The following is a 12731-nucleotide window of genomic DNA, read 5'->3' as shown; positions in this document are numbered from 1 at the left end:
TAATAAACACTCTTTTCTCTTTGCTTCATGTGGAAGTTGCAGTATGAACGTGGATTTGAACATCTCCAACATGTCCGTGGAGCCCGCCGCCAGTGATTTGAACATCTCCAACATGTCCGTGGAGCCCGCCGCCAGTGCAGCCTGGTTGAACATCTCCAACATGTCCGTGGAGCCCGCCGCCAGTGCAGCCTGGTTGAACATCTCCAACATGTCCGTGGAGCCCGCCGCCAGTGCAGCCTGGTTGAACATCTCCAACATGTCTGTGGAGCCCGCCGCCAGTGCAGCCTGGTTGAACATCTCCAACATGTCCGTGGAGCCCGCCGCCAGTGCAGCCTGGTTGGAGCTGCACAGTGTGCCCAGCGAGTACCGCATGGCGGGGCTGGTCTTCTACGGCTTCATCTTCACCATAGGAGTCGTGGTCAATCTCACGGCACTGTGGGTGTTTGCGCTCACCACCAAGAAGAGGAACTCGGTCACCGTTTACATGATCAACGTGGCCGCGGTGGACCTAGTCTACGTCGCCCTTCTCCCTTTCAGGATGGTCTACTACCACCAGGACCGCTGGCCATTCGGGGACCTTTTCTGCCGGGTCAGCGCGGCTCTCACCGTCTTCTACCCCTGCATGGCTCTGTGGCTGTTTGCCCTGATCAGCACGGACCGCTATGTGGCCATCGTGCAGCCGAAGCACAGCAAGGAGCTGAAGAACATCCCCAAGGCCCTGGTGGGATGCGTGGGGGTGTGGATCATGACACTGGGCAGCACCGTGCCCCTGCTCTTCCCCGCGGACGACCCCGACCGCGCCTCCAACTTCACCACCTGCTTCAAGATGCGCGACATCATCCACCTGCGCCGGGACAACGTTGTCGTCCACTTTGTGCGGCTCACGTTCTTCTTCCTGGTCCCTGTGGCCATTATGATCGTCTGCTACGTCGTCATAATGGACAACCTGTTCCACGGACGCACCTCTAAGCTCAAGCCCAAAGTGAAGCAAAAGTCCATCCGGATCATCATCACGCTCATCGTTCAGGTCGTGGTGTGCTTCGTTCCATTCCACGTGTGTCTTTTGGTCCTTCTGCTGGAGCGAGGCGACCCCGGGGTCTACTACAGCACGTGGGCAGCCTTCACCACGTTCCTAATGAACCTGAGCACAGTCCTGGATATTATCCTGTACTACATTGTCTCCAAGCAGTTCCAGGACAGGGTGATCAGTGTGATTTTGTACAGAAACTACCTGCGCAGTGTCCGGAGGAAGAGCAGGCGCACGCGCACGGGCAGCATACGATCACTGAGTAACTTGCCCGGCGCGGTGATGCGAGTCATCTGATGTCTCGGGTACACACACACGCTGTACTGAGCAATGTGTCTGGCATATAGTGTAACTCTACTGTACACATGTGCTCATTATCAACTGGATCAAAAACTGTAATTAATTTCCGAGATGCAAATTCACACTCACAGTATGGGAGCATTGTTGTTTGTAGCACCAACATCTGCGTTCTTAGCTGATTGACTCACCCATGAGAGTTGCAGCAGCTATAATTTCAGCCTATCTCTGCACTGGCAGACAAGGCGTCGGCATCTCTTCAGGTGTATAGCCTGAGCGTAATGAAGGCTAACAGAAGGTTTGATCATTTCGAATGTACCCCACTGTCTGTAGCCTTCAGCGTGGTAGTGGTTTCTAGTGATTGTATGAATCAGTGGTTCCCAAACTTCTTCATGTCAAGGACCCCCAAATTGACACCAATTATCCCAAGGACCCCCATTTGAAAATACATGCCAGGGACCCCCATAAGAGAAGACTTTTACGGCTCTAGCGGAGATTCTCAACCCGCAAGGACCACCAGTTCTTTTGTGGCTTTCGCCTTTATTTTATTATTTTATTATTTTATTTTATTTTTTATGGAGGGACAGACAGTAGGCTGACAGGAAATGGGGGGAGAGATGGGGGGATGACATGCAGTAAGGGCCGTCGGGATCGGGAGTCGAGTCCGCGGCACACTGCCAAGCTGGATTACCAGCCAATGTGCCTGGACCGCTGAGCCACGGCCCAGGCCGTCTATGGAACCCCATTTAATGGCATTTCTATCTCTGGAGTCTGGACCCCCAATTTATATTGTAAAATCAATGTTAATTTAACTCTTGAGAGTTACAGACCCATAAGGGCCCATTTGGTTCCAAACTATATAAATAATATAGAACCCAACCTTCTATCACGGTGAATGAACTAGAAAGGTGTTACCAGCACGAAACTGCGGCGATGTCTTTAAGGTCACTGGTCTCTTGTTGTGTCTGTGCATGTGTTCAGGCTTACTTCCTGATACTGTATAGCTGCACACTACTGTACACGTCGTACATTTGTATTGTGTAATTATAGCCACCCACAGTGTGTGTGTCTGTGCGCTGCATATAAATGGCAAGTTAAGCTATGTTTGCTCTGTTGTATGTTTATGCATATTTGGTATCAATTCACAGAGAGCATGCAGTGGTTATCAACCCCAGTCTACTGGGAACCCAGATCTGCTGGTTCTCATTCTACGTCTTTAAACAGTGACTCATTTGGATTTCAGACACCAGCTAAATGCAATTAGCTGAGTTCTAGAGTACACAAATAGAGGCTGCCTTGGTGTCAAGGGCAGGAGTTGTGGAACTCTGAAGCTTGATTTAAATACTCCACCATTATGTCACGTGTCACTTGCTGAAAATAACTGGTTTTAAGCCTACTACTATACTAATAATAACGTGTCTTGTCAGCAAACGACAGTCGTGCTACAGAGTATGAATTAAGCTTGAGTCAGAACATCCCAAGTCACAACAAAGTCCCACCAAAATTAGTGGATTCACAGGAAATAATGGCTACTGCTACAACCTTCTTGAAAACTGCTGTTCCTGCCATGGCCAGTTGATGGCAGCATGTCACAGAAAACACAAATCTCAGGCTTGTCTTCCTGGACAAATGGAAGTTTCTGATCTGACATGTCCTTGTGATCATTCTGGAGTGAAAAATGTCAAGTTTTGTTCGTTGCATGATGCCATGCAGTACTTGTTTCAACAACCGTCGTTATACTTTTAAGCTGTTGTAGCCTACAATGACTGCTCATGAAAAACTATCAGATGAACCATAAAATAATCATGATCTCTATCTTCTTATGTAAATAGCATTTTATCACATAACAAGATGATTTGTTTTTACGCAGCAAATGCCAACGTTACCGATATGCTGTGAAATGATGTGCACTAATATCCTGAGAAGATATCAGCAGAAGCACAGATAGATTTAAAAGGTCCTATCAATCAATAAAATATATATTGATTTTAGAGGGAAAAAATATATCTTGACAGAAATTTCATAATTTAGTGTATCTGAAATTAAGAGGATCTGGGTGCTAAAAGTGTTATTTGTCAACCAAGGACTTTAATTACCCACTGCCCTTTAAAAAGGTACCGTAATTTGTTTTCACATTGCCCTATCAATCATTGAGTAAGAGTAGGTGTCACTTTTTTCCTTATGGTGCCTATCTCATTTTCAGTAATACAGCCGTTTACGTAAAGACCATTAACTCCATATCAGCTGAGATACAATGACATTTCCCAAGTTGGAGCACATCAAATAAAAATTCCAACATTATATTGTTACAGTAAGACCTTGTTTGGCTTGTTCTCAAATCTCAGGTTGAAGCAGAAGCAGTCAGTTTGCAACGGCCCTGTCCCTTCTAAGCACCAGACAGACAAGCGGCTATTCAAATGAAGAGTACAAAATCATGTTTGACTGTAATAGTCTGCACAAGTGTCCTGCATAAACATCACGCGGGCTATAGAGCACAATGCATCAATACACGGGCAATGCTGTGTATACTGTTGCTGCCTATTGCTATAATGAAGGGGGTTGAGTGAGTGTGTGAGTGTGTGTCACATCTACTCAGTTCTAACTGGCTTAGACAGTGAGTCAGTGTCCCAGAGTGACTAGGCATTGTCTCATGCGATTACAGGGTCATGGTTCTCTGTGGTGGAACCCATACGCAGCATAGCTGCTCTCTGAACTGTTATGGTATGGCCTCAAGAGGATGCACGTCTTTACAAATAGGATAAAATACAGTATAGCGTTGCTGTTGGGCAGAAACCTTTTGTATATCGCAAATGGTAACTTTCAGGAAATGGGGGGAAAAAGCTGTTTCAATGGATCCAATGTACAGTAGTTAATTAGTCATAAGCTCTTGTTAATACGTTTCCATTGGTTAAATATTTATAAAACCCACAAACCGTCTTAACCACTTTCAACCACTATTTTGGGTATGTCATTATCGGTGGACATTTGGAGGTTTTTCAAAAAGACGGGGAATAGCAGAACTACAGATTTATAATGCATCGCACTGCAACTCTTTGTAACACTAGACAAGGTATAAAATAGGACATTGATTTATGAAAGAAAAAAAAAAACATAAAAAAGATGGCATTTCTGTCCAAAGCAATGATATACAGCATGGCTGCTGAACTGTTATGGTGTGGACTCAGAGGATGCACACTTTACAAATAGGACCAAATACAGAATGTATACTGTAGTATGCTAAAACACAGTAAACTCCTCAGTAGTGTTAATGCAACTTCGAACACTGAGGATTTTATTGTTTATTAGCTCTTTCCAGTGTTTACCAGAAATGACTCATACTTAAAATACCACCTATTTGTCTTTATTTGAGCCAGAATCATAGTAAGTCCTTTACTTACAGAAAGTTAGCTTCATTGCAATGGCAGAAAGTACAGTTATGTATAGCAAGTCGAGGTGGAAAGTACATTGTTTTATATTTGAATTTTACTTGGGAATGTATTTATTTATACACCCCCCCCCCCCCCCCCCCCCCCCTTGAAGTTGGAGTGAGACAAAGACCCCTGAACAGTATAAGTTTGTGTGGATCAGAGCACCTTGATTTTGTGGGTTAAAATGCAGAGTTTTTATGTGATTTTATGTGGTGAAATTGTGGGAAGTTATGAAATATTGAAAAGTTGCAAAATATGCAAAAAGTTGCGAATTATGTGGAAAGTTGTGAAAATATCCACTGCGATTATTGCCGTTATAACAATCAGAACCAAAAATGGTATGTCCGAGTTATATTAAAGAGCTAAAATAAATAAAGGTCCTGTACCTGTGTCAGTAATTCTGTACTGCAGACCAAAAAAAACCCCACACACAACACTGTTGCTTTTGAAACTAAAATTGCAATATCTTTATCTGACTTAAACTGGATCAAACAAAAATAATTCAATTCAAAAGAGCAATTTGAATTGAAGATTTCAAAATAAAAGAAATGTAAGTCCTACAACGCAAAGTTCCTTTAAATGTCTCCAAATTAGTCAAGTATCCAAAAGTAATCAAACCAAAACATTTTCCAAAAATCAAGTAATCCATAAAGTCGTAAAAAAGGCAATGCATTGCTCAAAAAGGGAAAAAATAATACTCACCCAACCTTCAAGCCAGGACAGGAGGCCAGCAGGTTCCCTCTGCATGTATTCAGAGTTAAACCCTCAGAAATGTTCCTTCACCAAACCATTCTTCTTCTGGCCCCACTACATACTCTGTGGTTTATCAATTTCTGATTCCGGTTTAGTATTGGCCTAAGAGTCTCTTGCAAACCACCACCAAACACTCTTTGATACCTAAAATGGAATCCCCATGCAGCTGCCTCACTTCCTGTACTTTTACATCATTTTCCCCACAGCTCCCCTTATGATTGTCTTTATTCAGACTGCAGCCATCTTGTCAGCAAGGTGCTACTTCCCATAGACAGCCCATTCATCCAAACAGAAAAGTCCTATCTAATTATATTAAACAACGTCAGAATCACCAACATTGCAGCTGTAGGGAAAGCTTGAATTATCCTCTTTCAATCTGTAAAGTTTTTGTTTCATAAAAATCCACCGTAGACATGTTATGAGCTACTTCCTGTCAAGAAAAAGTGTTGGAGTTTGGAAGCGCTCGTTGAATATCACTCAACGGCCCATGTGTACCACCTGTTTTGAATTTGCACATAGTGCAGCAGGCAGCAGGAGGTTGCTTTACTAATAACGAGCGCTTCCATACTCTGATACTTAGAAAATAATCATCTGCAAGGAATTTCTTTACAGGAGCTCATAACATGTCTACGGTGGATCTTTATGAATCAAACACTTTGCAGATAGAAAGAGGATAATTCAAGCTTTTCGTACAGCTGCAATTTTGGTGAGTTTGAAGTTGTTTAATACAATTAGATAGTACTTTTCTGTTTGGATGAATGGGCTGTCTATGGGAAGTAGCACCTATAGGTAGCACCTTGCTACACTACATTTCGGTGTTAAATACAACCAATATATTCTCTTGTTATCACCCAGTATGTTAGGTTTCATTTTATTTCAATACCAGGACAGGAAATATATGCGCCCTTTTTGAAAGAAATGCCCCCCGCATAAACTGCGCCATTTGCCTGATTATGTGCATAATTGCAGAATCGCGTTTTCTGGAGGGTCTAAGCCAGTGGTTCCCAAAGTGGGGTCCGGGGACCCCCGGGGGTCCTTGAGGGAGTTCCAGGGGTTCCCCAGCTAAATGATAGTTTGGAACCAAATGGACCCTTATGGGTCTGTAACTCTGGTAGTGTACACTCTTAGAGTTAAATTAAGTGATAGAATTGCCATTAAATAGGGGATCGTAGCCTAATTCAGGTCAAACCGGGGGCCCTTGAAATGAAAATGGTTGAAAATCACTGCTAGAACCGCAAAAATCGTCTCTTATGGGGGTCCTTGGCATATATTTTCAAATGGGGGTCAGCAGGCTAATTAGTGTCAATTTGGTGGTCCTTGGTTTGGGAACCTGCGTTAAGGTTGGCGACCAGATTAAGGTTGGCGGACATGCGTTAAGGTTGGCGAACATGCGCTGCTCCGTGCTTGCGGTTATGGTTAGGGTTTGAGGCAGGTTGTCGTTGTCGGACCAATAGTGACCAGATTTGACTGAGGGGCTGCCATCGTGCAGGAGAAAAACTGAAATTATTTATTTTTTATCCAAAATGAGTTAATAGCACAGGCATACTCACATACTTTGTCTCAAATAAATGTCAGAGCTGAAATCGACATGTAAATATGAAATAAATGCTTAAACATGTAGCTAGGTGTAATTAGAGACCACAGAAGTGAACCTTTCAAGCCTGTTTTCTCAACTCGCTGTTTTCTGTCAGACATCACTCTAGTATAAGCCATATCTCCAAAACTGGTGGGTCAAACTGAACAATGCTTTCATATGACATGAAAAAACGAACATTAAAAACAAATCCAATGGCAGTCCCTCAGTCAAATCTGGTCTGTATGCCGAACCACTGGTCTAAGCAATGGTGCACCTCGTGAGCCTACATCTTGACGTCCACCATCCATCTATTAGGTAACTTTATTATAGGATCTGGAAAAATTAGATTTATTTTTAATTTTTTGGAAATATCAAAAATAACACAAATCTTGCAGGCTATGGGTGCGCCTGGCAAAACATATTTTCAGATGGGGGTCTATGGCCAGAGACTTTTAATTTGGGGGTTCATGACATGAACAAGGTTGAGAACCACTGATGTACGGCACAATGGATGGATGGAGGAATCACCACCACGACATGTGGAATTCTGGGTACTGCAGTGCATCAGACAATGATGGGTTTATTGGCCGCTGGACTACAACAGGATTTATAAGGAAGAGGTCAGGGGTCAAATGAAACATCAGAGGGTTGTCTATCTGTCCCACCTGTTAGACATCAAAGAGAAACCAACCACGCTCCATGCAGCAACTGGCATTTAAAACAATTAAGTCTCCTGTCAAGTCCCTGTGATGAATTATCCCGAAGCTTTACCCGCTGTAATTCTAAATCTTCACAACAAGTGCCTTTGTTGTAGAGAAATTAATGAAAACAAGATTGTCTTTCATAGGAGCTGATCTAACAGCGCGACAGCCAGCTGCTCTTCTTTGGGAATAAAAAACAGTCAGCATTAAACAAAGCAAGGAGAAAATACTTTTTTTTTCTCCCCCTATCGCTCGTGTGGAAAACAAATCAGGCAGCAAGCGCAGTGGCCATCTGTTTTGTTATTTGATATGTGTGAATACATGTTGTAATGACTTTGTTTGTGAATCACTCGCCGCGGCGGAACACACGAGAGCTCTCGAAGTGCTGGAGTGTTCAAAGCTAATCATATAATTGGACACAATAGTCGATGACAAATGGAGACGCTCGGAGCCAGCCAGCTGGGAAAGTGAATATGTAATCATTGTAAAATCATATCATTTTTGCATATTTGAAGACAGCTTAATAGAGTTTGCGTGTCAGCATGCCATCAAATGACGATCAGACACAGTGTTGGCGTATTTGCTTTTCGTTATCGAGCCATTTTGTCTTGCATTCCGTGTGCTCAAAGTGTGTCTCAACATTCCCCATCGCACCACCTGTGCTCACAGGTTCTGTTCTCTCCAAAGGGTTAAAGAGGATCTGGCAGTGCATGATGCATCCCTCTAGGTATAAGCTAGTAAATGGGAACATGGTGGTACGTGTTACGGTTCCCGGCCATGTTCATGCTACACCAACGAGACCACATCATCTGCCATCTGCCCGGAGAGTGAAGTATCATAGCGCCTAGCCAGCCACGTCAACATTATGTCATGAGAGCACATCAGGCACACGCCATGGATACAGTTCCATGACATCAAACACACATAACCAATATTGACAAGACTCGGTGGTGACTGAAAAACATGTTGTTGTGTTCCGAACAACAGTTTGGTTTAAAAGGCCGTGCCCTACACCATAGCATTAGTCTTCATATTGTTCCCATTAAAGCACATGAAAGAGATCCTATAGTAATTATATCCTACAGCCAGCCTGTTGGTCCCATATAGGCCTCGCCTGGGCCTCTCTATCTACAGTATGGCATTAGCAGCTGCCTGCATTTAGATCATTTAGCTTTTCTCTCAGGGCACTTTAATACACAGACCTCTCCTGTGGTAAACTTTACAATAGGATGTTGAAGGATACTCCTGGACTACCATAGGAAATTAGAGGCACATGTGTGTATCTAGTGGTGCAACGGTAAACCCCGCCCCATCCACCCCCTGTGATGCTCTGCTTAAAAAGCTGTGTAGTGAGAAAGAACACAAATGGATTCCTTTTGTGCAGTAAACTAGGTTAAGTACATGAGCTATTGTTCTTTATCGGTGGTAGTTGTACAGTGCATTCTGCCTGGCGCGCTGCTCTGCAGTGGAGTGACTTTAGCCCATTGATGCCTGGTGCAACCTATACGTTGTTCTACCCTTGATGCCGGCGCTCTCTCTGTGTCTCATCAGCTATTGTTGTAATTTAGCTATTGAAAAATAGCAGATCTACAAGCTCATAGCGCGCCACCGAGTGGCGCGCTATGAACTTGTAGGTCTGCTATTTTTGAAAAAAACATAACTATTTAAAAAAATAATGAATCAAAATGTGAAGGTTTTCAGAAACCTTAGGTCAGGCCCTAGAAGGCGTTCCCAGATTCAGCCTCAGGTATCAATGGGTTAAGGACAGGAAACCGCGTGCGGCACTGCACAGTACACGACATATTTACCTACAGTAGCTCAGTGGGAGTTAATCTTCTCCTCCGGCAATGGGAATCCATGCAGCATATTGTCTTCTGTCTCCATTAGAAGAAGATAATCTAGTGCAAGGGTTCCAAACGCCACAAAACTGACTCCAATTGACCCCGCTGTTAGCGCAGGCAGGCGGAGGGAGAGGAAATGTAGGGCCTTGATCACAGCTGTGTGTCTGTCTTAGCAGATTGTTATGTTGCTGATATACACACACACACACATGCATTTGCACAAACAAACACACACACACACACACACACACACACACACACACACGCACACACACACACGCACACACACACTCACGCACACACACGCGCACACACACGCGCACACACACACATACGCGTGCACACGCACACACAGCCAGTCACAGCACCATTAGCACGTATAAATAATGTAAGGCCCCTCTGCTTTTTTCAACTCTCTACTCAGCTAAGTGCCAGGAACCCTTAGACTCCTCTCGACAGGTTCTCCATAGATTGGTATAAGATTTATTTTAAGTCAGCGGAGAAGTGTGTTCTAGACAGTCTTCGACAGGGATCGAGTGTTCCGGCCGGCACATTTTTAATTGTAGGCCTATCATGAGGCGCGGGATGGGGTGGGTGGGTTGGTTGGTGGGAGGGAGGGCGGTGTGTGTTTGTGTGGGTGGGTGCAGGACGGGGTGTGTTTGTGTGTGTATGTGTTTGTGTGTATGTGTGTGTGTGTGTGTGTGTGTGTGTGTGTGTGTGTGTGTGTGTGTGTGTGTGGGGGGGGGGGGGGGGTCGTCTATGGCAGGGGTTCTCAACCTTTTTGGCCGGGGACCCCCGGAAATGCTTTGGCAATGTCTCGGGACCCCCGCCCCGCCCCCTCCCGACCCCCAATATAAATTGACTGCTACAATAACCTTAATAATAGAGACAATACACCATAAATAAATACTGAAACCAGATATAATCATTAGGGAAGGTGTATGCATGTACTATGTGTATTATATGTAAACTCTTCATTTCCACTTTCCAGCCATTCAGTTACAAAAAGGAAAAAAAAAATATTTTTTTCTTTTTTGAAAATAATTTGGGGACCCCCCAAAATAATTTGGCGACCCCCCGAGGGGTCGCGAGTCGCGACCCACGGGTTGAGAACCCCTGGTCTATGGCAGGGACAGGTTTTGTTAATATTTAATCCAGTCTCTCTTCAGTTTCCTCTTGATCCATGGTATCATAACGGCAGAGCGAGAGGGCTACATTACAACGTAGCTAAAGAGACACGAGTTGAGACACGGTGGCAACCAAACACTGTCGTGCTCACGACAATGTTGCACTGCGATCACACTGGAAGAGCCAGTGTGATCCACTCAAGCCTTATATCAACCATAGCAAAAACAGCTGATCTAAATGTGTTGTGAACTTGTAGATATTGCTATTTTGGAATGTCTTCCATGCATGACATGCCCAAAATAGGGATGCCAGGTGGAAAGTGGTTCATTTAACTCTGATAGCTTGCTGTGTTGTGTGTGAAGATACCGTTCAGGGATTCAGTTTCCACTCATGCCCCTACAGGGACATGTAGACATGTTACATTCTTTTTTCTTTCAAGGACCAGGGTCTTCATTCTGCACCACGAAGAAGACTATAGCCATTAATGATACGTAGCTTGCAGAGTTAGTTCGGTGAGTCAGATATACTCAGTGCTCTGCAGATGGATGTGTTCTGCCCCCCTTTGATGGATGTGTTCTTCCCCCCTCCCCCCCATCAAACAAAATGTTTGGTCAAACCATATGGGCTTCCATTGAAAATGCATTGGAGCGGCCATTAAACACAGACACAAGACAGACAAGACAGGTGTCTTGAATGTGTGAACGCAGCCCAGTAAGGGCATATGTCGACCCCACCCGCTCACCTCCGCCCCACCTCCTCCTGCTGTTGCGGCCATCTTGGATCCTAAACACAATATAAACAATTGGAGAGGGGTGGGGCCGAGAAAGGCCCTTAAGCTCACCTAAGACTGCATTCTTCCTGCGTTTCTTCGTCTGCATGCGTTCCTCGTTGTTATGCACTGTTTGCTCCCACCACCACCCCAGCACCACCGGTGGGCTCTGCTATTCCTGTTGTGTTCCCCATGGGGGGTTGTTATTGTATATCTATCTCCCTGCTCTTAATGGTTAATGATGGTTGTATAATTGTGCGAGCTGGGAGAAAAATGCAGCAGAGCCGAACGGCAAGATAAAATATTATATGCACACTTGTATTCTCATTCTATAATAAACATTTGTTCAATCTTTTCGTGAATTATCTGACTGAACTGGTTTTATTTCACCTGCTGTGCATCTAAAGCAAACAAGACAGACACTCAGCTCCACCTAAGACACGGAAGAGAGACTGGAGGAGTTGCCTGCACTTGGGGGAAAAAAAGGGAAAACACTATATTATGTGAATCTGTGGTGTATTTTAAGAGGAGACACACACAGAGGGAGTGAGAGAGAGAGAGAGAGAGTGGGAGAAACAGGGGTGGGGGGGGGGTGGGGGGGGTTACTTCCTCTGCGTGCACATCACGTCCACTCTCCCTGAGCTCAATTACAGGATTGATACTCGGAGAGGAAACTTCATCATGTCGTACAGATGTCTTCACTGGGAGACAGAGGGAGACAACGCATGTTGTCATTTAGCTTGACATGGTCTGCATTCCCCCCCAAACAAACAAAATGAGAAACAGTCGGACTATAGTTTTCATTATGCTAATAATGAATATATAGCCTAGTAGTACTGCTGCGCAAGGAATTGCAAATAATGGAGCGCAGGGGGGGTGGGGAGGCGTCACAAGCATCCGTGCACATCACATTCACATATACTGTACTACATGGGGTGGACATTTAAGTGGTGGGGTCATGGTCATGATTGGACCTCTATAGAGAATTGGACACATTCTTCTAGGTGAATTAATCTAAAACAGTAATATGAACGGTAAACAATGATTTCTCTTCCAGCCAGCCACTCGACTCCATCATTGTAAACATCGTTTTACAACCTAAACAGCCCTATAAAGCGCTTTAGGCATCATCAGGCGCAGCCGTCATTAGTCAACGCCTGCGTGTAAATCCGAATAAACCATCTCTGTTTGTGGGGTTCCGCAAACACACG

General features: G+C 44.4%; 1 protein-coding gene across 1 annotated transcript; it reads left to right on the top strand.

The window, feature by feature from the left end:
* On the top strand, positions 1 to 1733 carry gpr18 (G protein-coupled receptor 18). The gene has a single exon (XM_079518403.1). The coding sequence runs from the start codon at positions 44 to 46 to the stop codon at positions 1322 to 1324; it is 1281 nt and encodes a 426-aa protein (XP_079374529.1). The 5' UTR covers positions 1 to 43; the 3' UTR covers positions 1325 to 1733.
* Positions 1734 to 12731: the final 10998 nt, after the last annotated feature.

Source organism: Electrona antarctica (assembly GCF_951216825.1).
Source record: "Electrona antarctica genome assembly, chromosome: 13".
NCBI classification, from domain to species: Eukaryota; Metazoa; Chordata; class Actinopteri; order Myctophiformes; family Myctophidae; genus Electrona; species Electrona antarctica.
Note: the sequence above shows the minus strand (reverse complement) of the source record. Positions and strands in the feature narration are given on the sequence as shown.